The following is a 23237-nucleotide window of genomic DNA, read 5'->3' as shown; positions in this document are numbered from 1 at the left end:
ATGTTCCACACAACAGCATTGATCCGTCACCAACAAATACCAATGACAAAAATATTGTTTCAAAAAATTTGACCTATGCGGTTAAATGTGTAATGATGAATTGCTGACTTCTCCTCTCGGGTGGTGAAAACTTTCCTTAGTTTACTTTGGATACTCTTGAAAAGGTAGAAATTAGGTAGACCTAGATCACCACATGGAACTATTTTCATATCAAGATTCACCATTAATGGCCTTTCTTATCATTTTTATGCTACGCTGTCCTTTAACAAAACTCAGGTAGAAAGTATTGTATACCTGAGACCACTTAAAGATTTCTTCCTGACCCTGGCAGGGTGGTTTGAAAATATTTGTTCAAATTTTCTGTAACACTGTCACAAGTACCTTAAACAAGGAAGAATCCGTCACTAATATGACCAAAGCTCACTTACGATTCAAATAAAGTGTAGCTTTGGGAAGGCTGTTTAGACAAGCCAGTGTCGCTCCCGGGATCCCAAGTACAGGTCAAAGTCTTGAGGTCCTGGGTTTCACAAGAAAAGTCCTTGGGCTCTTCAAGCACTTCTGTCCGTACAAGGAAAAAACAGATGAAAGACCTCCCTGAAGCTCTTTATTGAAAGACAAGTGAAATGGAAAGCTTTCTTTGGGGTCTGAGGCCACAGAGTTGCTCTGAACAATGAAAAGGTTACTTCAGTGGGGGCCAACGCATCAGCAGCTCCAGAAAGGCACACCGCGGGTACCTCATCTTGGCCCCTGCTCCTTCCTTCCCTGGTGCTTTGCTGGGGTATCACCGAGGGGGGCAGGCGTGTACTGCATGTGGTCTGCACTCTGTCTACCTGATGAGAGTTGTAGCCCCGGTGCCTGCTAGCAGCATTCAACAGTATTGCTACGTGCAGACAGAGTGAACAGAACAATGGATGAACGGAGTCAGCGTTGCCTGGTGTTTCACTGTGGACGCCTGGCTTACAGGGAACCTGGGCTGTGCTTGGGATGTCAGGAAGCCAGATCTGGGGACCCTGCTAAACTCAGCAGCTGGAGGCTGAGAGGGCAGCACCGCCAAGTCCCCGAGGCACCGCAGCTCTTGGAGGCCACGCCAAGAGGCACAGGTGATCAAGCGTCCGGAAGACCAGAAAGAGCCTTTGGCAGGCGAAGCAGGGAGGGAGGAGTTGCAGATACCGCCCCGCCGTGCGGGGGAAGGGAGGCCACTGGGTGAGCACACTGAGACCTACAGGGAACGTGAAACGCTGCCTTCTCTGCCCTCGCCATCACCCATGGAGGCACCTGACACCTCCGCACCCAGTTAAGAACAGCAGTGGCCTTATCTGCGGAAGTCCTACTGCGTGCGGCCACCGCACCGGGGCGGGGCCCTGGCCATATGCAGTAACCCTCACAACAGCCATTACTGGGCCCATTCACAAAGGAGGACCCTGAGCTGCAGAGGCTGGGAAACTTGGCCAAGAAGGCACTCCCAGCCGTGGGAAGAAGAGTCAAACCTGGGTCTTCTGGCCACCACCTCGGCTGTCTCTCTAGGGCCATCCAGCCTGCAGCCCCTCTCCTCCCTCTCCCAGCCTGCAGCCATTCCAGCATGGCTAACGCAAAGCAGGACATCTTCCCAGTGGTCCAGGTCATGACCTGAACTTTCTCCCAAATGCTCTTGGTTCCTAGGAATAAAACTGTCAGTAAACTCAAGAAAACAACAGGAAATCCGACAAGTATTGCTTCAGACTGTCTTTGCCAGCGTCTCTCCTAGAAGACTTGGGAAACAAAAGAAAACTGAGGCCGCGAGTGGAAACGTTTCCTTGTCTTCTGGGAAAGGAAATTTGATCTATTCCACAGGAAATGGGAGGGGGGCACAGAGATGCGTACACTCACTTGAGACAAAGAGAACGATGCCTCCCAAAGCACCTCCCTGGTCCACCTTACAGAAGACATTTGTCCCTTTTTTCCTAATAAAAGACACGTTCTTCAACTCGAATGCAGACACACTTCGATCCAGCTGTTCTCCATATATCTGTACACCTTCCAAATAACAGGATATGTTATCTTGATGGATCCTAGAAACGTAACAAATGGTGACGTTGGAGCCTTCTTCCACCAGCTTATCTTTAGGGAAAACAAACAATGGATCACGTCCAAGTGAATTCTGTGCTGCAAGATAAAAGAAGACAGCTCAGTTAGACTTGGACTCAAAAGTCAAACCAGCCCCCTCCTGCCTCACTCTCAACAGATAACTTTAGCTTTTTCTGCCTCCTGGAGAAAACAGGAACCTAAAATTTCTACAGCAAATCTATAAACTTTGGTGTGTGCAAAACAATCCTCTGTACCATCACTCCTACTGTTACGATAATATGACTGCTCTCGTTCTTAGTATGGAGACTGCACCATGACTGTCGCTCTGTGGATGATCATGTTATTCCTGCTTATAGGTTATTAGGACAGCAGTAGCTGCTTTGTACTAATCCCAGCCATGTGGGAGGCCCTGTGTTAAGTGCTTATGTATATTCTCTCTTGTCATCCTTACCACCTTACAGCAATGGGATGGGCAGGACTGAGCCCAAGTTCACTCACCCAGCAAGTGGCAAAGCCACATTCACACCCACCAGGTCTGCCCAGCTCCCAAGCCACGTGTCCCTCATAATCTCTAAATTGTCCTGTAGATCACTCCTCTTCCACCTTCTCAGATGCCAGTCACCCAAAGAGCTCCTTTCACTTCCACCTTCCTTCTGTGTGGCCCATCAGCACATAAGAATCCTCAAGTCTCTGCCATTTTAGGCAAACTCACCGTCCTCCATGCCTCCCTCCAGCCTCCTCTCCACCCGCTCCTCCACAGCCCAGCCTCCCCCAGGACCTGCCTGTGCCCTTCGCTCAGCTGTCAATCACCCCCTGCTCACCTAGGCCCCTGCAGTCTGGCTGCTGGCCCACCAGGGCTCTAAAATTGCCATCACTAAGGTCACCCAAGTGGAGTGGCCTGGGTGTGGGATTTTGTTTTAAGGTCCCCAGGTGATTCTATGTGCAGCATGGTTGAGAATCAGTGCTTTGGGGATTAGGAATAATCAGCCTTGGAAGAAATCAAAGAAGAACATGAAAAGATGGAAAGATATACCCTGTCTTGGATTGGAAGAATCAATATTGTCAAAGTGACTATACTACCCAAGGTAATCTACAATCCCTATCAAATTACTAATGACATTTTTCATAGAACTAGAACAAAAAATTTGTATGGAAACACGAAAGACCCCAAATAGCCAAAGCAATCTTGAGAAAGAAAAATGGAGCTGGAGGAATCCGGCTCCCTGACTTCAGACTGTACTACAAAGCTACAGTCATCAAAACAGTATGGTACTGGCACAAAAAACAGAAATATAGATCAATGGAAAGGGATAGAAAGCCCAGAGATAAACCCACACCTATGGTCACTTAATCTATGACAAAGGAGGCAAGAATATACAACAGAGAAAAGACAGTCTCTTCAATAAATGGTGCTGGGAAAACTGGAGAGCTACAGGTAAGAAAATGAAATTAGAACATTCTCTAACACCATACACAAAAATAAACTCAAAATGGATTAAAAACCTAAATGTGAGACCAGATACTATAAAACTCCTAGAGGGAAACATAGGCAAGACACGCTTTGACATAAATCACAGCACTATCTTTTTTGGTTTCACTCCTAGAGTAATGAAAATAAAAACAAAAATAAACAAGTGGTACCTAATTAAAGTTAAAAGCTTTTGCACAACAAAGGAAACCATAAACAAAATGAAAAAACAGCCCTCATAATGGGAGAAAATATTTGCAAACGAAGCAACCAACAAGGGATTAATTTCTAAAATATACAAACAGTTCATGCAGCTCAATATCAAAAAAACAAACAACCCAATCAAAAAATGGACAGAAGACCTAAATAGACATTTCTCCAAAGAAGACATACAGATGGCCCAAAAGGCACATGAAAAGATGCTCAACATCACTAATCATTTTAGAAATGCAAATCAAAATGACAATGAGGTATCACCTCACACTGGTCAGAATGGCCATCATCAAAAAGTCTACAAACAATAAATGCTGGAGAGGGTGTGGAGAAATAGGAACGTTCCTACATTGTTGGTGGGAATGTAAATTGGTGTAGCCACTATGGAGAACAGTATGGAAGTTCCTTAAAAAACTAAAAATAGAGCTACCGTATGATCCTACAATCCCACTCCTGGGCATATATCCAGAGAAAACCATAATTTGAGATACATGCACTCCAATGTTCATTGCAGCACTATTTACAATAGCCAGGACATGGAAGCAACCTAAAAGTGCATTGACAGATAAATGGATAAAGAAAATGTGATACATATATACAATGGAATAGTACTCAGCCATAAAAAAGAATGAAATAATGCCATTTGTAGCAACATGGATGGACCTAGAGATTATCATCATACTGAGTGAAGTTAAGTCAGACAGAGAAAGACAAATAACATATGATGTCACATATATGTGGAATCTAAACGAAAAAAAAAAAAAAGACACAAATGAACTTATTTCCAAAACCGAAAGAGACTCACAGATACAGAAAAAAAAAAAAAAAAACTTCTGGTTACCAAAGGGGAAAGGAGGGTGGCGGGAATGGATAAATTAGGAGTTTGGAATTAACATATAAACACTACTATGTATAAAATAGATAACCAACAAGGACCTGCTGTATAGCACAGGGAACTATACTCAATATTATGTAATAACCTATAAGGGAAAAAAATCTGAAAAAAAAATATGTATAACTGAATCGCTGTGCTGTACACCTGAAACTCACAGGATATTGTAAATCAACTATACTTCAATAAAAAAAAATTTTTAAAGGAATAATCAGCTTTTCTATCAATTCTTGAGTTAGTTTGGAGGTTATAGTTTTGATAAACCTAGTCCACTGTACCAAAGTTGTTGATAATGTTGTTCTTTCTTTCTCTATTGCTACCTTTTTAATCTCTATTTTTTCTGTTAAGTGTGTCTCTCAGCAATAGGATGTGATGGTTAAGAGAATGGCCTCTGGAGCCAGATTGTCCAGGTTAGAATTCTGGCTCTACCACTTCGTGGCCTGATGACCTTGCATGGGATTTTTTTAAAGCTATCTGTGCCTCAGTCTCCTCATCTGTGAAGTAGGGATAAGAATTATATGTATTTCATAGGGCTGATGTGAGGATGAAATTAATACATATAGTGCTGAGAGCAGTGACTAGAATGCAGATTTGATTCTATTATTACTATTAAATTAATCACTGGGCCTCTCATGAGTTAACATGCTATCAGTTTGAATTAATAAATTTGCATAAACACTTAGCTAAGGAATGGTTCTCTTTTGACAGGAATTTCAGATAATCTGTCAACGTATATAGTTGAGAGCACCAAATGCCAGTGCTTTACAACTAACCTATAGCTTAGCTGAAGCATAAGACATTGTGCAAAATGCTAAATTTTAATAACAAGATAATCAAAATTAAGAGATATTTTAATAATTAAACATAATTAAACATAATTATCCATGATCTCATTATCCATGATCTCTCTCATAATTATCTATGATCTCAAATGAAGAATTGCTTCCAGTTTTCCATATTTCCCTCCCTTGTCTCTACATTAGGGGCTGACAAGCTATGGCCCATGGGCCAATTCCAGACTCCATCTGTTTTTGTTAATAAAGTTTTATTGGCACACAACCACTCATTCATTTACACTCTGCCTATGACTCTCCCATGCTACAATGGCAGAGTTGAATAGTCACGACAGAGAATGTAGGGTTGTAAAACCTGAAGTATTTCCTACCTTGCCCTTTACAGAAAAAGCTTCCCAAATTCTGATCTAGATGAATACACATTTTGTGTTGTTCTAATAAAAACATATGTACAGTTTATGTCCTGCTTTGTTCACTTAGCATTCTATAATACACACACTTCACACGTATGGAAAATGAATACTAAATTGTCTGAATTTGCATAATTACCTCAATGAATACATTCAGAGGGAAAATCCTTAGACCTCTGTCTCCTGGTGGCAAGTTTCACACCCATGCTTTTTAGACCCAATAGGAGCCAAAGAAAAATAATGCTGGTGTCTACCCAGAGTTTCTCAACAGGGACTTCCACTATTTGACTACTGGTCCCCGAGAAATATTAGATAGTAAACCCCTTCACTCTTTTAACCCCTCACTTCTTACCATCTGCTTCCTCCCATGAACTCCAGTTGCTCCAGAACCCTGGCTTGGGAATCCTGGCGTCATCCACCATACTCCTCATTCTTATAAAGTGTGCCGCGCATTCCAGAGGGAGCTTGGATTCCCAGCTCCAATGCAGGACTCGGTTCCGCTTCACAGTGGTTCTGTAGTTCTCCTAGAAATAAAGAGAAAAACTTGGAAACATATAGCCGTGCGGTCCTGGGAAATGGCTTGGCTGGACTTATCCCAAAGCACACATCTAAGAGCCCACTGTAACTCCAGGATATGGACAAGTGCAGTCTGTTCCCAGCCAGCCAGCTCCCGAGCTCTGACGGCCCAGCAAGGAACCACCCTTGGCCTCCTGCCTTTCAAAGACTTGGCTCCCAATCCCTCTGGGCCTCCAATTCCAGGGGGCTCACGTGGACCAAGTGAGAGAGAAAACAGAAGCTACTGGAGTCTTGGGGGAAAAGGTCAGAGAAAGAAGGTGTGCACACAGTGCTGGTCACAAGAGCATGCTAAGAAGATTCTTGCACACTAGAGAATTAATTGAGGCACCCTTTTAAAAATAAGCAAGATTGATGAGAATTTTCTAATATTCATCAGATCAAGTTGGCCAAATCTCAGTAGAGCTGGCAGTCCTTCATGGTTCCCAGGAATTCCACTGTCTCCCAGAAGTCAAGAGATGGCTCCCAATGATTGCTTTGGTTTTTGTCTCTTGTCTTTTCAGATACGGTGGCCACATGGACCATCCCCCCTCCCTTGAGCTCCAACCTTCAGAACCTTTAGTCCCCAGAGATGTCAACCACATGGGAACGCCCTACACTGTGCTCTTGGGAGGCTTGTCCAAGCCGTACTGTAATTTGTTTTTCTCGCACAGCTTTTAGTCTTAATCTTTCTAAGACAGTGGTATTTTCATTCTTGAACGCAATAAACTTCAACGGCTCCTTCTTCACCAGACCCTGTCGTCCAAGACCATTCACAGTATGACTCCCACGGCCTCTCCCTTGCAGGACTCCTGTCTGCAGACACAGTGGTCCGCCCCACACTTCGGGAAGGGCTGTATGCTTTACTCCTCAGTACTTGCTCACGCTGCGTCCCTGGTTTCGCGTCCCCAACTCTCCCTCTGAATTGGGAATTAGTGCCAACCTTCAAGCCCCTGTTATACCCTATCTTCTTCATGAAGTCTTTCTTGCTCTTTCCTCTGGTTTCCTCCCATCCCCACCTCTGCCCAAGCTCCCCTGCATACTGGGGGTAGTTGGTGGCATTTCATCTGTGGTTATGCCTCTGACTCAAGTATGGCACCCAGAAAGCGGGGATTGGGCTTCATTCTTCTTCGTGGGCCACAGCTCCAGGCACCCATGCTTTCAGTGGGCCCCTCCAGGACGCCTGCTTTCTGCACCCACAGCTGGGAGACAGGGACAACAAAAACCTTGCCCCTCCTGGGGAAAACTGAGTCTGCATCCATTTTCTAAGGGCCAATGGCAAGTCCTGCAGTGAAGAGGAGGGGGGCAGCGCACACGTCACACGCAACCAGACTCGGAGGCCTTCCTTCACCTGTGCCTTCCCCTCCCCGGGCCGCCAACCTTAAGCAGTGGCCGTGGCCGAACCAAACACCGTCCTGGAAGGAGAACCACTTCGTCCACCTGAAAGGCATCTAGTCATGGACGTCCTTTCTCACGCTAAGCAGAACTCCCATTTGTAAAACATTTATATTATTTCGGTTTATTGTATTCCTTTATCCCCGGATTACAAAACATACTTTTTTAACTCCAAGTTCTGTGGTCCTGATCCACGCAACTTTTACTATTTAATATGAGCGATCACAGGTACCTTTTCTTCATTATTATTTAAAAACCAATAGCAAAGTAAATAAATAAATAAAAGGAACTGTGTCAGTCCTGGTGACCTCGCTATAATGTCAACAAGCCACCGGCTGGATTTTGCCTCCCCCATCTCTTGGGAATTCAGTCACTTCTCCTGTCACTGCAGTCACCACCCACTCCAGGCCCCTCTCCTCTGGACCGACCCCACTGCTTGCTTCCAGCTGGTCACACTTCACCTCCTCCAGTTCTCCCGACTTCTCTCCACTGTGTAGCCGGAGTGAGCTTTCCAATCAGAGCTCACCACTCCGCTTCTCACTGCTCCCTGGATATACAACAGCAGCTGGGCACGACCCTCGGTGTGTGTGTGGTCTAGCCCTGTCCTGCCCACCCCACATGCCCCGCGCTTTCAGGCCTGAAAGCTCCCAGCCCCTTTCGCTCAGGGCCCCTGCTCACCCCAGCTGGATCTTCCTGGGACATTCCTCTTCACCCTCCATGCTAAATTAGCTTCTAATCTTCTTTTCTACTCTGGCTCCAACTGCCCTTCCTCCAAGCTGCTGGAGAAGGTCAGGCCTAATCTCACCCCACAGCCTCGGGTCAGCGACCTGCACCCCTCACGCCTAGGATACTCTGAATTGTGTGATCATCTCCGTATTTTTGCTCAGCGCTCACAGCCCCATGCCTGGAACAATGCCTGGACCTGAGCCCACAGTCTAAAACTATGTGCTAAAGGATTTCAGCAGTTCATTAATATGCAGTGAGCTCTGTTTTTCCCAGACACTCTTTGTGTGGATTCTGTCTAACCACAAGTTGTGCTTTGTGGTCTTTATAGGCTTGTTGTGGAGGAGATAAAACTTTCGTTGAATGCATCAATTCAGCAACTTTTAAAAATGTGATGACTGTGTTTGGGCTGTTTTCATTCATCGAAGTGGCAAGTTTAATTTGGCCCTGGCAGACATTAGCATGTAACAAAAAACTGGCGTTTACACAGAAGTCCAACTGAGGTCACGGATTCATTCCTGAGAAGTGAGCTCATCCTTCACTGACTCACGCTCCAGGCCTCCTTCCAAGCTTGAGCTGTTACTCTACTCTGCCTTCTCCTGCCATTGATGGAACCATAAAGCAAGTGGCTGGAAAGGCTGGGGGCAGAACCCTAGCCGGGGTGAGAGCACGTAGTGCAGCTTGAGTGGCCAGCGCCGGCCAGGAGGCAGCTCAGAGTTCCTGGTCCAGCTGTGACAGCCTCCGTCAAGATGCTTTTCCTTTGCCTTGCTTGGGAACACAACAGTCTGAGGCATGAGTGAGGGTGCATTACAGGGACCTGCCCTATGAAAGGGAGATTACGGTCCAGACAGAAGCGACCTCTCTCAGCTGCTCTGTCTGACCCTTAACTGGAGGGGGACCTTATGTCTGTCCTTGACTTCAGGCCTGAGAGGTTCAGACAAGGGCTTCTCTTGGCACCGTCTGTTCTGGGACACGTGGAGACTGATGACCTGGGAAGACTGCACGTGGCTGTCACCCCTGTGGGGGGCCCAGGGCTCCAGCCAGAAACAGAGCTGCCTTGAGAGGGGCAGTTCCCTCCTCTGGGTGTGGCAGGACCTACACCACCCAACCCCAGCAGGAAAAGGGAGAGCTCTGTGTGGGCATGGTCAAGGTGAGGCCGTCTCAGTTTTTCTTAAACTGTCTTCTTAGTGTTGCTCTGTGTGTCCTGGACTTTCTCAACTGTGCTGTAAACAATTCAAGGTCAAAGGTGTTTTTTTCTTTTCCTGTTCCTGACATCTGGCATAGGCAGGTATGATTACCTTTTGTCAAATGAATAAATGACAGAAAAAAGAAGAAAAAAAAAAAAAAAGCAGCACCACAAACGTCTCTGTGCCTTAGTTTTCTCCTCTGTTGGGATCAGGCTGGCCTGGGTGTTATGGGGACCGTATAACCGACAAGGCAAAACTCTACCCTCAAACATCTCCAGCCTTGGTAGGTTACACAAGTAGGTTTCACCAGCTGCTTTACCTTGAAAAGAGAACTACCTGAATCAAAGGTGTAAACAGATACGAACAACTGTCTGTTCACATCTTGCTATTGTTATTTTCTCTACTCTGATAACAGAAAGAACTGTCTTTTAGAAAAACAAATGGGATCAACTTGGTCTATGGTTAATGTTACTTTCGCTACTGGTGTTAAGTGCTAGTTTTCCACGAATTCCTCCAGCACTTCTCTCAAATTTCTTTTCCTTAGATAATTCTTAGCCTCAGTATGACCTCTGCTCGATGTTGTACTGGGTCCAAATCAACAACCAGTGTATCCAACAACAATACAAAAAACATGAAAATACAAAAATTATTAGCATGAGGGGGATGGTGGGAAGATGGGCTGGCGATGGGGAGGGAACAGCTGTACATAAGCGTTGCTGTTGTTTAAAGTCAGAACACCAGGGAACACAACGCAAGTGCTTCTTGGATCTGTGTCTCCTGGCCTGCAGAACTAACAAACCCTAAATAAACTAATTTTGGCCTCAAAAAAAAAAAAAAAAAACCAACACCGAACAGCTCTCATGGTGGGAAGCTGCCCTTTGAGGGGTGGAATTGTAGACCTGGTATCAATCCTAAATCTACAGTCAGAATGATATTTAACTTAGGCCACTCACTCAGATCTCAAATGCAGTGATGGATAAGGAAAGTTACTGGAGCCTTTAAAGCTAGTAGCCTTTATGCTTCGCTAAAGGAACTAACCAGCTGGCTCCCTGTACTCAGGCCTCCGGCGCCTGAGAGAAGAGTGGCCGTCCACTAGCAAATGGAGGCCCCCAGTAATGACACAGCCCTGTGTTGCCCTTCCCTCCACGCAGATTCTCTGTTGCCTTCAGCGGGAGACTATTTCACTGTCCTTCAACAGCCCATGATAATAACTGATCATGATGTGGGCATAGATTATTAAGGTTCCCTGCACCATAAATGGTAATTGAAAGAAACTACCAAAGTTTGTAAAGCAATTATACTCCAATAAAGATGTTAGGAAAAAAAAAAAAAGAAACTACCAAAGTGCCCCAATAGACTAGATGGGGAAGCATCAGGCAAAACAGACACAACCATGATTTAAACCAGACAAGTGAAAAATCGATCCCAAATAATTCAAAGGCAAAAAGTGTGTGAAATTCAGGACCTTCTTAATTTAATTTGTTGTAGAAAAAGCCACATATAAGGCAGCAAAGGACACTGTAAGTAACTCTCCAACATGGCCCATGGAGAACCTCTTCGCTGATTAGGACAGAAAATGCTAGAATTGTTTATTCCTTGCATCTCAGCATAGCATTAGTAAAGAAACTGCCTGCGAGCCACACTGGCATGAAAAGTGTTGCCGAACTCTTACATCTGATTTAGGAAGATCTCTGGTGGGCAGGGAAGGAAGAAGGAAGAGGAATAAGGTGGTTGACCTTCATGGCTTTTGGGAATCCAGTATTCACAAGGACAGACCCCAACAGCTTCCACAGGGAACAGAGCAGAACTGAGAAAATGATCTGATTCGTAGCATAGCCCATCCAACCTACCAAACCAAAACTGTCATGTTACTTTGTCCTGGACCCTCTTAACTAAAAACACAGAAATGCGATTATTTAGGACAACTGTTCTGAGTTGCCCAAATATTTCCATATTGGGATTTGGGGGGATGTTATAAAAGATAAAACACAGTGTCAGAAAAGGATTTTTTAAATATTGAGCCAAAAAGAAAAATACTTACCACCCAGATGACATTGGATGTTTTAAATCTACTGATCTGTATCTGAAAAACCATTTTCAATTCCTGATGATAAGCGAGGCTGTGGACAGTCCATTGTAAATGCAAACACTGACGCGTAGAATTGACAGAAACTTTCAGCGATTCAGGAGTTAACGGTAAAGGTTCAGACAAGACTGAAAGGCCAAAACAAGATATGAAATAACATTTAATAGGAGTATGATTGAATAGTCACAGATAATTAAACTGTTCAATATCATCATTGTTTAGCTTTGGAAATTATTGCTCACATATACATTCTAGAATTAGACACACTGGGGGCTTCCCTGGTGGCGCAGTGGTTGAGAATCTGCCTGCCAACCCAGGGGACATGGGCTCGAGCCCTGGTCTGGGAAGATCCCACATTGCCCAGCTGCTCCCAGTTGCCGCGGAGCAACTGGGCCCGTGAGCCACGACTACTGAGCCTGCGCGTCTGGAGCCCGTGCTCCGCAACAAGAGAGGCCGCGATAGTGAGAGGCCCGCGCACTGCGATGAAGAGTGGCCCCCGCTTGCTGCAGCTAGAGAAAGCCCTCGCACAGAAACGAAGACCCAACACAACCAAAAATAAATAAATAAATAAATAAATAAATTTATAGAATTAGACACTTTGAAAACCTGGAGGGAATTCAGAAATCACTCAGCAGATAAAGAAATTAAGCCCTAGATGAATGAAATGACTTGCTCAATGATACACAGCAAATTAGTAAATTGATAAACAGTTTCACAAGACAAAAGGATACTCTATTGAACAATCTAAATGGTTCAGAAATTTGTAATAAGGCTGAATAAAGAAAGAGGACTTTTTGCTATAAATTTCATAGTTCTGGACATCTAAAATGAAAGTTTTGTTTTCGAAAGTCAATATTTCATAGTTTATTAAGTAGCTATAAAGTGACAGCAAGTTCCATCTCTAGACATTATTGCTTAAATCTCAATGCACCGAACTTAAAACACCTCTGGCAAGAATTCACTGGACTCTTCGGATGAGACTAGGCACTTACTGTGAAATAAAATAATTGTGACAAGGTTTCTAGCTCAAGGAAGGAACCTAGCGGGAGAGACACAACAGACTCATAAGAAGTAATGAGTCATTGCAAGTTTAGAATATTTAGTGGTGTGATAGAGTCTGTCAAAGAGTAGAGATTCAAACACGAAACAGATTTGCTGAGGTCAGTGAGCTAGGAGACAGCCCAGAGAGAGGATGGGGCCTGACGGAGTGAGCGAGGTCACTGTTAATTCTTGGAGAAGAACAAAGCACCACTTTTTACATGAGCAGAGGAAATGCCGCACAGATTCAACAGGAATTGTGTACTGCCGAATCAGCTGGTTTCACTTCCTTCTGAGGGAGTCTAAAGTAAACTGGGAACGGTGCAAAGGTACTGAAAAGATTAAGACTGTATTGATAAAATCAACTGGTAATTGATGGTCCATGGTGGAGCAGATATCATCTTTTCAGCATTCATTTTTCTGGTTCTTTGGGGGTTTCCCCTAGTGATCTGAGACCCTCTGGCACTTAGTTTAAAAGGCAAGAGAGTATGTTCTTTTGAGAATAAAAATGGAAAGAATCTCTAATACTGGAAGAAAATGTTCCAAAACTGCCATTCTACATGTGCTGTTTTTCTCACAGAGAGGTAAAAATAAGAGCGACAACAAGATTGAACACGTACTATTTACCAGGCACAGTGCTAGGTGCTTTACATACGTTGTCTCGTGTAATGCCCACTGTAAAACTCAGACAGTAATTTTTTATAGATGGGGAAACTAAAGTCCTGTAAGCTTAAATGATTTACACAAAGCTATATGGGATTTAAGTACAGATCTCTCTAATTCCAAAACCTTGCTCCCCTTTATTGCACTGCCCCCCAACTGTTAGGGCAGGAGCATCTCGCCCAACCAAAGGTCACATGGAATGGAATGTCTGAGAAGTATGCTGCATGGCTCCCACCGTGTCCTGCCAAACTCAGGATACAGATGATAAGGACGGGGCTCTGGACCCAGCCAGATAAGCTGAGAAGCATTCCTGGTAGAGATAAGCATGAAGTTTTTCATGTGAATGGTCCACATGGTAGACAGGTTCACGATCCAAGTAAGGCATGAGCCTCAGAATTTATTTTAGAAAATCTCAGAAAATTCATTCTGTGGAAGTTAGGTTAACAAGAGTGTCCATAAAATCCGAGTTATTAGCCATCAATGACTATCTTCCCAAAAAGATACCCATCCTTTGTAATATTTTGTAAATGCGGTGCTGGAGATGGCTAGGGTACCAATTAAAATCTCAGTATGGACTCCCATGACCCTGGATTTGGCAGTGGGCCCTTAGATATGACATGAAAGCATGAGCCAAAAAAGAAAAAATAGATAAATTGAACTCCATCAAAATTAAAAACTTTTGTGCATCAAAGGACATTGTCAAGAAAGTGAAAAAAAACTAAGAATGGGAGAAAATATTTGCAAATCACTTATCTAGCATCCAGAATATATAAAGAACTCTTACAACTCAACAACTAAAAGACAAACAACTCAATTTAAAAAATGGGCAAATGACCTGAATGGGCATTTCTCCAAAGAAGATGTACAAATGATGAAAAAGCACATGAAAAGATGCTCAACATCATTAGTCATTAAGGAAATGCAAATCAAAACCATAATGAGATACTATCTTACACTCACAGGATGGCTATAATTTTAAAAATGGAAATAAGCATTGGTGAGGATGTGGAGAAATTTGAACCTTTGTACATTGCTGGTGGGGATGTAAAATGGCTTTAGCGCTGTAGAAAACATTTTGGAAGTTCCTCAAAAAGTTAAAATCACCAAATGACCCAACAATTCCATTCCTAGGTATATATCCCAAAGAATTGAAAGCAGAGACTCAAATACTCATACACAAATGTTTGTAGCAGCACTCTTCACAATAGCCAAAAGGTGGCAACAACCCAAATGGCCATCAGCAGATGACTGGATAAACAAAGTGTGGTATGTCCATTCGATGGGATAATGAATGATACATGCTACAAATTAGGCAAACCTTGAAAACATTACACTAAGTGAAAGAAGCCAGATACAAAAGGTCTCATATACATAGTATGATTCAATTCATATGAAATATCCAGAATAGATAAATCCATAGAGAGAAAAAGCAGACTGATGGTTGCCAGGGGCTGAGGGAGGGAGGAATAGGGGATACTTGCTTAATGATTACAGGGGTTCCTTTGGGGATAATAAAAATGTTTTGGAACTATATAGAGGTGGTAATTGCAAAACATTTTAAATGTACTAAATGTCACTGATTTGTCCACTTTAACTGTAAACTGATTAATTTTATGTGAATTTCACCTCAATAAAAATTATTTTTAAAATATACATGATCATGATAAAAATGTTCAAATAATACAGAAATTGAATCCCCAGCATCCTACCAACTCCACTCTCACTCCATTGCCAAGTTCAAATCATGCATGTTTTTCGTGACATTTTTCCATGCACTTAAAAAAATCATATTGAACTATGCACTCCATTTTATATTTTTTAAAGTACTTACATTATTTTTAAAAAGCTATAAAGAGAAGTAAAACTAAAATGTTAACAGTCATTTCTGGATGGTGAGGTTGAGTGATTTTAACTTTCTTTTTTATGATTTTCTGTACTTTGCGAATGTTCTTTAGAAAACACGTATTACTTTCAGAACCATACAATATGCTAGATTTTTTTTTAACATCTTTATTGGAGTATAATTGCTTTACAATGGTGTGTTAGTTTCTGCTTTATAACAAAGTGAATCAGCTATACATATACATATATCCCCATATCTCCTCCCTCTTGCGTCTCCCTCCCACCCTCCCTATCCTGCCCCTCTAGGTGCACACAAAGCACCGAGCTGATCTCCCTGTGCTATGCGCTGCTTCCCACTAGCTATCTGTTTTACATTTGGTAGTGTATATATGTCAATGCTACTCTCTCACTTCGTCCCAGCTTCCCCTTCCCCCTCCCCGTGTCCTCAAGTCCGTTCTCTACCTTTGTGTCTTTATTCCTGTCCTGCCCCTAGGTTCTTCAGAACCTTTTTTTTTAGATTCCATATATATGTGTTAGCATATGGTATTTGTTTTTCTCTTTCTGACTTACTTCACTCTGTATGACAGACTCTAGGTCCATCCACCTCACTACAAATAACAACTCAATTTTGTTTCTTTTTATGGCTGAGTAATATTCCATTGTATATATGTGCCACATCTTCTTTATCCATTCATCTGTCGATGGACACTTAGGTTGCTTTCGTGTCCTGGCTACTGTAAATAGAGCTGCAATGAACACTGTGGTACATGACTCTTTTTGAATTATGGTTTTCTCAGTGTATATGCCCAGTAGTGGGATTGCTGGGTTGTATGGTAGTTCTATTTTTAGTTTTTTAAGGAACCTCCATACTGTTCTCCATAGTGGCTGTATCAATTTACATTCCCACCAACAGTGCAAGAGGGTTCCCTTTTCTCCACACCCTCTCCAGCATTTCTTGTTTGTAGACTTTTTGATGATGGCCATTCTGACTGGTGTGAGGTGATACCTCATTGTAGTTTTGATTTGCATTTCTCTAATGATTAGTGATGTTGAGCATCCTTTCGTGTGTTTGATGGCAATCTGTATATCTTCTTTGGAGAAATGTTTATTTAGATCTTCTGCCCCTTTTTGGATTGGGTTGTTTGTTTTTTTGATATTGAGCTTAATATGCTAGATTTTAAAAGAAATATTAAGATATCTGGTTCACTTCACTACGATGACACTGCAGAATGCATAGTTTAGTCTTCTAAATTTGCACCAAAAGGCTGAGCCCCAGTTATCTTTCCAGTTTTACTCCCCACTGAAAGTTAATAAATTGGCATTCTGATTCTTAACGAGTTTGGGCAGAGTGAATCATTTATCAGGCCCTATTCACTCAGAGGTAAATGAAGTAAGTTGGAATTCCTGAATACTCAAAGCCCAAACATGGTGGTCATCTTCTATTGTTATTTGGTTAGAGGTTTTATCTCCTTTGTGAATAAAATGTTTCAATTCTCTAGTTAGAGGCAACAGCTGTTATTCCTTCTCTCCCTAAACCTGTGTCTTCCAAGCCTAGTACAGTGAACTAGAGGGAGATGGGGAGAGATGAAAGGGCAGATCCCTTATGGAACGGGGGGAAATTTTTTTAATAACCGTGAAGCCATCAGCACCAGGGAAGCAGGGTGCATGCAAAGTCACCCCACCTTTCCTAGCCCTCATTTCATCTTGCCTGTATGGTCGTTCGTTGCTGTCAGTCTCACTCTAGATTCAAATTTCCTGGAGGACAGAGGCGGAGGCTTATGCACCTTTGAACGGACTCTTGTCCCCAGAGCTTGGCATGACGTCTTACCCGCAGCAGATGTGGATCTCAAATGACAGAGATCCAGAATTGCCATGATATCAAGTGCCTGCCTGACCAGCAGCCCCTCACTAATAATTCATCCTTCCTGGCACTCTCTTCTCCCCAGGGCTGCTTTTCCCACCCTGCGTTTGAGCCCTGATCTCAGCGTGCTGTCATAGCCTGTTCTGTGTTTGTCTCTCCGCAGACTGTGAGCCGAACACGGGTGGGACTAAGTCTTACTCAGCTCGCTGGAACCAAGACCGTAACGTACCTCTCATGGCATAGACACTCCGTGGCTGGTTGCTGAATGAGTGAGTCACCTACAAGTATCAACTTTACTTCTGGAAGCTCTAGAAGGCTGCCATATGATGATTTAGACAAAAGGGGAATTCTTTATATTGACATATGCTCTTGGTGAGCGTTGAGTGACTCAGGTACTCGAGAGACAGCAGTCAGAAATAACTGGGTGGAAAGCAATCTAGGACATCCTTGGGAAATAGCAGGAAATGCCAAGGGAAAGTCAGAGAGATAAAGGGACCTTGGGGATTATTCAGTCTAGTCCCAATGTTTTTCAGATGAGGAAATTGACACTAAGAAAAGGGGAGTGACTTTCCCAAGGCCACACAACCCAACCAGAACCCAGGGCTCTTGGCCCAACTCTTTAACTTATAACGCTGTACCGGAGTGTGGCCAAAAACGGCAGGCTTGGAATCAGACAGACCTAGATCTAGTCACAGACTGTCCTCCTATTTTCCCCAACCTGTTTCTCTGTCTGGTCCCAACAACACTACTTAAGGAAATAAACCGTGGCCCATTCGTAAGATGGGATACAATGCAGCCATTAAATATAATGTTATTTCTAGAAAACTTTTAACATCAAATATTGTATTAATCATACATACATTATGATTGTATTAATTATTTTGATAAGTATATACGAAAGTAAACTTATTAAAGTATATATACTTCACTTGTTTAATAACTTACCTATATATACTTTAATAAGTATATATAGTATAACTTCCTAGTAGATATATTATATTACATATAATATATATACTTTATACTATATATACTGTAATAAGTATATATACTTTACATTAGTTATACTTCAATAAGTATACTTTATATATAAACTTTATACTATATACACTTATTAAAGTATGTATAGTATAAATACTTCCAGTGTACATATAGTATAATTTTACCTCTATAAAAAAACCCTACACATTTATATCTCTTCCTCTGTCTGTGCATACATACACACAAGAGACTGGAAGAAAATACATCCAAATGCTAGTCGTGATCTCTGGCTGATGGAGAGTGAGCCCAGGGCCGACAGGAGGTGAGCCTTGGCTCTCTCTCATTGGACAGGAGAAGCTAGGTTATCTGAAAGGGAGTCTCAGGCCTGAGCCTGGCTGGGTGATTGAGTGAGAAGCCCACTGGTTTGAGTGGGCATTTAGTAGGTACTGGGTCAGATGCAGCAGAAACTGAGACAAGAAATCCAAGCAGTTAAGGTGAGGACAAAGCAGGATCACTTCGCAAAGCGGGCATGCTTAGCTGAGAAAGCTGGAAGCAGAAACAAAGATTGGTGGAGAGAAAAACAGGTAAATGCGAGTCTGATCTAAATAAAGGAAGCTGACAGGGTGAGCAGCAGAGCTTGCCCCGAGAGCAGAGTCCCTTGTAAGTAGAAGGCTCACAGTAAACAGCTGTCAGATCAGATATTGAGATTTCACTAGGGAAGTGAGCTGGGCCAAAAGCTTAGGGTTAAACACCTGGGTTAAACACCTGGATTCTCTGGAGAGCCTGGAGTTGGGGCCCTGGGTCTGTCTGGGAAGCAGGAGCTCTAACTGAGCCTAGACACTCTTATGGTACAGACCACCCACTCAGCCCCAGTGTGTCGTGCCTAGATTTTTAGCAAGTAAGATTGATGGCATGAGGGGTATCAATACTACAAAAGAGGAGTCCTCCTAATTTCCACCTTTCAGTTCCAGATTATGGAAGAAACCAACAATCAAACTATGATTTTTAAGAACCTATAAAAGTAGCACCTTCTCATGTGCCCTGAACCTAAAAAAAAACTAAACCCAGACCTAAAGAATATCAGACGGAGAACTGAGCTCTTACCAGAACAAAATCTTCCTTTTATTTCCAAATAGCTTATCACAGAGTTTCAAGGGAAATGGAAAACTTCTATGGATATTTCTTGCAAACATCATTTTCGTGAATCCATGGACAGGAATTGTGTGGGTAATTACTAAGAACATATGCCTGAACCCTCTGTTACAAAGGGAGTATACAGCAAAGAATAAATGCAGAAAGAGGAAAAGGTAAAGCTTTATAAAATACAGGTAAAAGCAACACAAACTTTATAAACCCATAGAAACTCTCTCAAGTTTGAGTCTGTCTTCAAACTGACTCAAAGTGATAAAATATCTGTAAACATTTTAATGGTGTTGAATTCTTATTGACTTTATTTACAAAGTTGATTTATGGCCAAATACCTTCACTGTGGGAGTAGCTAAGAGACAAATACTATTTCTTTACCCATAAACAGCATTTCAGCACTTAGCATATTATCTTGCAGGTAACAGACTCTCAACGAACCAAAGCAGTTGTGGGACAACCCAACTTGCTCTAACCTTGCAGCCAACACTGGTCACGTAACCCATCTCTACCCAGCAAGTTTAGAAGGAACTCCTCTGGCAATGGCCATGGACCATATATTGATCGTGACATTCTCTGGGATTAGATTCACTGACAAGTTACCATTGACTAGGAAATCAAGGTTAAAGTATAGCTTACTAAAACGAGCCGTCAAGATCAGGAAGCTCAAGACTAAGGTCATCACTGCTACTTACCAATTCCAAGTAATTTTCAAAGAAAAATGACCTGTTGATTTTTCTCCAAAGTACCTGTCACCTTGTTTTTTTTCCCCTGGGTGATTTTTGTTTCTTTACTGTTCTTTCCTCTTCTTACCTTCACTTTCGTAAGTTCTCAAGGGCAGCAATGCCAAGAGGAATGTTGTCTGAAAAACTGCAAAGAGAGCCATAGGTTCTGGTTTTCTGAAAAAGATAAATTGCAAAGAAGGGAAATTTTATTTAATTTTAGCTGTGAGCAAGTTTCTTTGAACCAACTGCGGAAGGTGATGGCATTAAGGCTCCCGTTCTTCTCTCCTCCTTATGTCCACACCCCCTGTCACTGTGAATTTGGAGTCCCCCCTCGCCCCACAATGAGGTAATTTCCCTGCTCCATCTGACTTGCTCTGGCCCGTAAATGAGGCAGAAGTGATGGTATGCCAGCCTGGAGCCTAGGCCTCAAGAGACTTTATGTATTTCTGCTTGCTCTTTTGTGTTGCCACCTTTGGCATGGAAAGAGCATTTCTGGGCTATTCTATTGGACCCAGGAGGAGGAGAAGCAACACGAGGCAGAGCTGAGCCCCTGAGTCGCTCCAGCAGGGGCCAGCCTCGGTCAGCCAGCAGCCGGCCACGACCCAGCCCAGAGCAGCTGTTCCAAGATGTGCCACTGAGTCTGTGTGGCCATAGAGAGCGATTCACCAATCTCTTCAAACAAAGCAAAGGTTGGTGAAGAAAGATAAAGCAGAGAAACAAAAGTTAAATATTACAAACACGGCCACAGTCTCAGAAGAGCTACATCTGAATTAATTCCTCATGGGGGAGTCATCTCCACTCGTCTCCCTCCTTAAAATGTCAGCTGAGAGAAATGAACACTTGCCGCTGACGGAGACAGGCAGAGTTTCATTGTTCGAGATAATTTCCGGTTTTCCTTGTCTTAGAATAGGGTTGTGAACTACAGGTCAAAGAGTTTCACTGACTCATCAGGTCCTCAGACCACTGGACAATCCGAGGGCACAAGGAATAAGCCTGGATGGCCTCAGGAAGGCTAAGATGTTCTTCATTTCATAATAAACCTTTAGTCAGGGGAAGTACTGAATTTCACTTTTCTACTTCAAACTCTGACGTATCATGGAGAGGAACACAGAAAAATTCAAAGTCATCTTCTGCCTCCATCTAGTCCCCTTGGGCTTCATCAAAAGCTCGAAATTCCATGAACCAGATCATTCATTTTCACTGCCCACACCCTCCATTTATTTCCTTTAAATGGCATTTTACAAGAAATGCGGACGACAGTGAAGACAGGAAGAGGGTAAACCAAACCATTCAATTACTTTGGGGTGGTCAAACCTGCTTACGTGGGAGCACAAGTCTGCAAATGACAGCTTTACTTCCTGATCCTTTAAGCACTGCTTTCTGCTACTTCAGTGTTTGGCAACAGGTCATCCATACCGCGCTAAAGTCTCTACTGGCAATTTCAGATAGGTTCCTATTACAACTGCATATCAAAGCCAGGGGAAAACTGACTCAAGAGAAAAGATCTTCTGCTGAGAACCAAAGGGGAGGCAAAGGAAAATGCCATAGTGAAGTGTCTGACACTCACTGTTCATTTCAATATCCATCCAATCCTGGTCTACGGCACAGGGTCCCGTCCTCCTGGCATTTACGTCACCCAAGGAACACAGGAGCCACTATCATGAGGAGAGCTCATCCCCGCAATTCAGAAGCAGGTGATTCCAGGAAATCCAAAAAGAGGGGATATATGTGTACATATGGCTGATTCACTTCGCTGTATAGTAGAAACTAACACAACATTGTAAAACAACTATACCCCAATTAAAAAAAAAAAAAAAAAGCAGGTGATTCCGGGGGTGAGATGCACACCGCCTTGTGTCCTCTGCATGAAAGGGCTATTTAAGATGTTTGTAAAAAGGCGGAGTTTTAGTCAATCAAATATTTTACATATCACAAAAATTAAACAAGTCATGGGGCCAAGAAGCTTAAAACTAGAAGTTGGAGGCCACCTACCAATTAAGGGTAACCAGAAACTAAAGAATACAAGTTGTCATATAACAAAATTGAAAGATAAAGAGTATGTACAAGGGATGTATTTCTGAGGTCTGAGTATCTCAGGACAGTCTTCGAGAATCACCAGGACAGTCCTGTCTGAAGCCCTGCCCTTTCCCACCATCTTACACATGGCGGGTTGTGAAGCTGAGGACCTTAATTCGAGCAGTCACTTAGATTTCCTGGTTTTGCTTTCATCAGTTCTGAGGGGCATGGTTTTACACATGCTGGACGGGTGGTAGCCGTGACCCAGTGGCCACCGCCTGCACAGGGCAAAGCGGTCATTTCCAGTGCTGTGACTGGGCAGCCAAGATCCCGAGACTGCAGGCTCCAGACCACCTCAGGACCTTTTGCAGAAGGACTACGAGTCCCAGCCTTGTCTGAAAACCTAAAATCAAAACAGTTCATCAAAACCTGCAGAACAAGAGTCAGCAGATGGGAGAACCTCCCAGAGACTCCTGTGGAGCCCACTTTGGGAAATGCCCTATGAACAGATTTCCTGTAGGCACAGAGCCTGATGCTGCTGGGAAAACACAGACACCAAGGGCTCTGGGCCAGCTTCTTCCAAGCCCCAGGTGACTGCGGCACAGCCCACGTGGTTCCCCTCCACGCCTCCTACGTCCATCCTCCTCGAGTTATCGGACTCTGGGTGCATCAGCTATTTCCCTGTGAGACCCCCAGTAACAGAGTGAAAAGCCTGGAGGTGAGGGAGTGACCTGTGCAGAGATCCTGAGGTGGCAGAGCGCTGGGCATATAGTCAAGGAACAACACGGAGCCGGGCGTTGGCGCGGGCGAGGAGGTGAGTGACAGGACCAATCACAGGGCACGCGGGGAGGCAGGGCAGACAGGGGAAGCGCTTTAGGGACTTTGGCTTCTACTCTGAGTGAGATGGGAGCCACTGGGTAGTTTTAAACAAAGGAGTAACACGGTCTACCTTATATTGTACAGGAAGGACCCCGCAATGAAGACACTGAAGGGGGCAAGAGTGGCAGGAGGGAGTGCAGGTGGAGGTCACGGCCATAGTCCAGGGGAGACTGATGCTGGCTTAGACCCAGCAGGGGGGACGGCAGTGGCCATGGGAACGGTGATGAAACGGGAGAGATTTTAAAGATAGAGCTGGCAGGGTGTGCGGGGTGGTTACAAAGTGAGACATCATGGATGGCTCCAAG

At 43.5% G+C, this 23237-nt stretch overlaps 1 protein-coding gene across 6 annotated transcripts in view; it reads right to left on the bottom strand.

Moving 5' to 3' along the window:
- Positions 1-23237, bottom strand: part of OSMR (oncostatin M receptor) — a 55494-nt gene that overhangs the window by 20088 nt on the left and 12169 nt on the right. For 4 of the 6 annotated variants that reach the window (XM_059916276.1, XM_059916279.1, XM_059916281.1 and 1 more), the window contains exons 2-6: positions 20126-20211; positions 11740-11912; positions 6194-6365; positions 1867-2142; positions 429-558 (exon numbers count right to left, since the gene is read on the bottom strand). In XM_059916276.1, the coding sequence (XP_059772259.1) occupies positions 429-558; positions 1867-2142; positions 6194-6365; positions 11740-11912; positions 20126-20198 (824 nt within the window). In that variant the 5' untranslated portion in view covers positions 20199-20211. Of the gene's footprint in view, positions 1-428; positions 559-1866; positions 2143-6193; positions 6366-8466; positions 8544-11739; positions 11913-20125; positions 20212-23237 lie in introns of those variants that run through there. The other 2 variants (XM_059916278.1, XM_059916280.1) reach the window with 2 other exon arrangements.

The sequence above is a fragment of the Balaenoptera ricei genome, chromosome 3, assembly GCF_028023285.1.
Source record: "Balaenoptera ricei isolate mBalRic1 chromosome 3, mBalRic1.hap2, whole genome shotgun sequence".
NCBI lineage: Eukaryota > Metazoa > Chordata > Mammalia > Artiodactyla > Balaenopteridae > Balaenoptera > Balaenoptera ricei.
The sequence above is the reverse complement of the archived record's forward strand: the minus strand, read 5'-3'. Positions and strand labels throughout refer to the sequence as shown.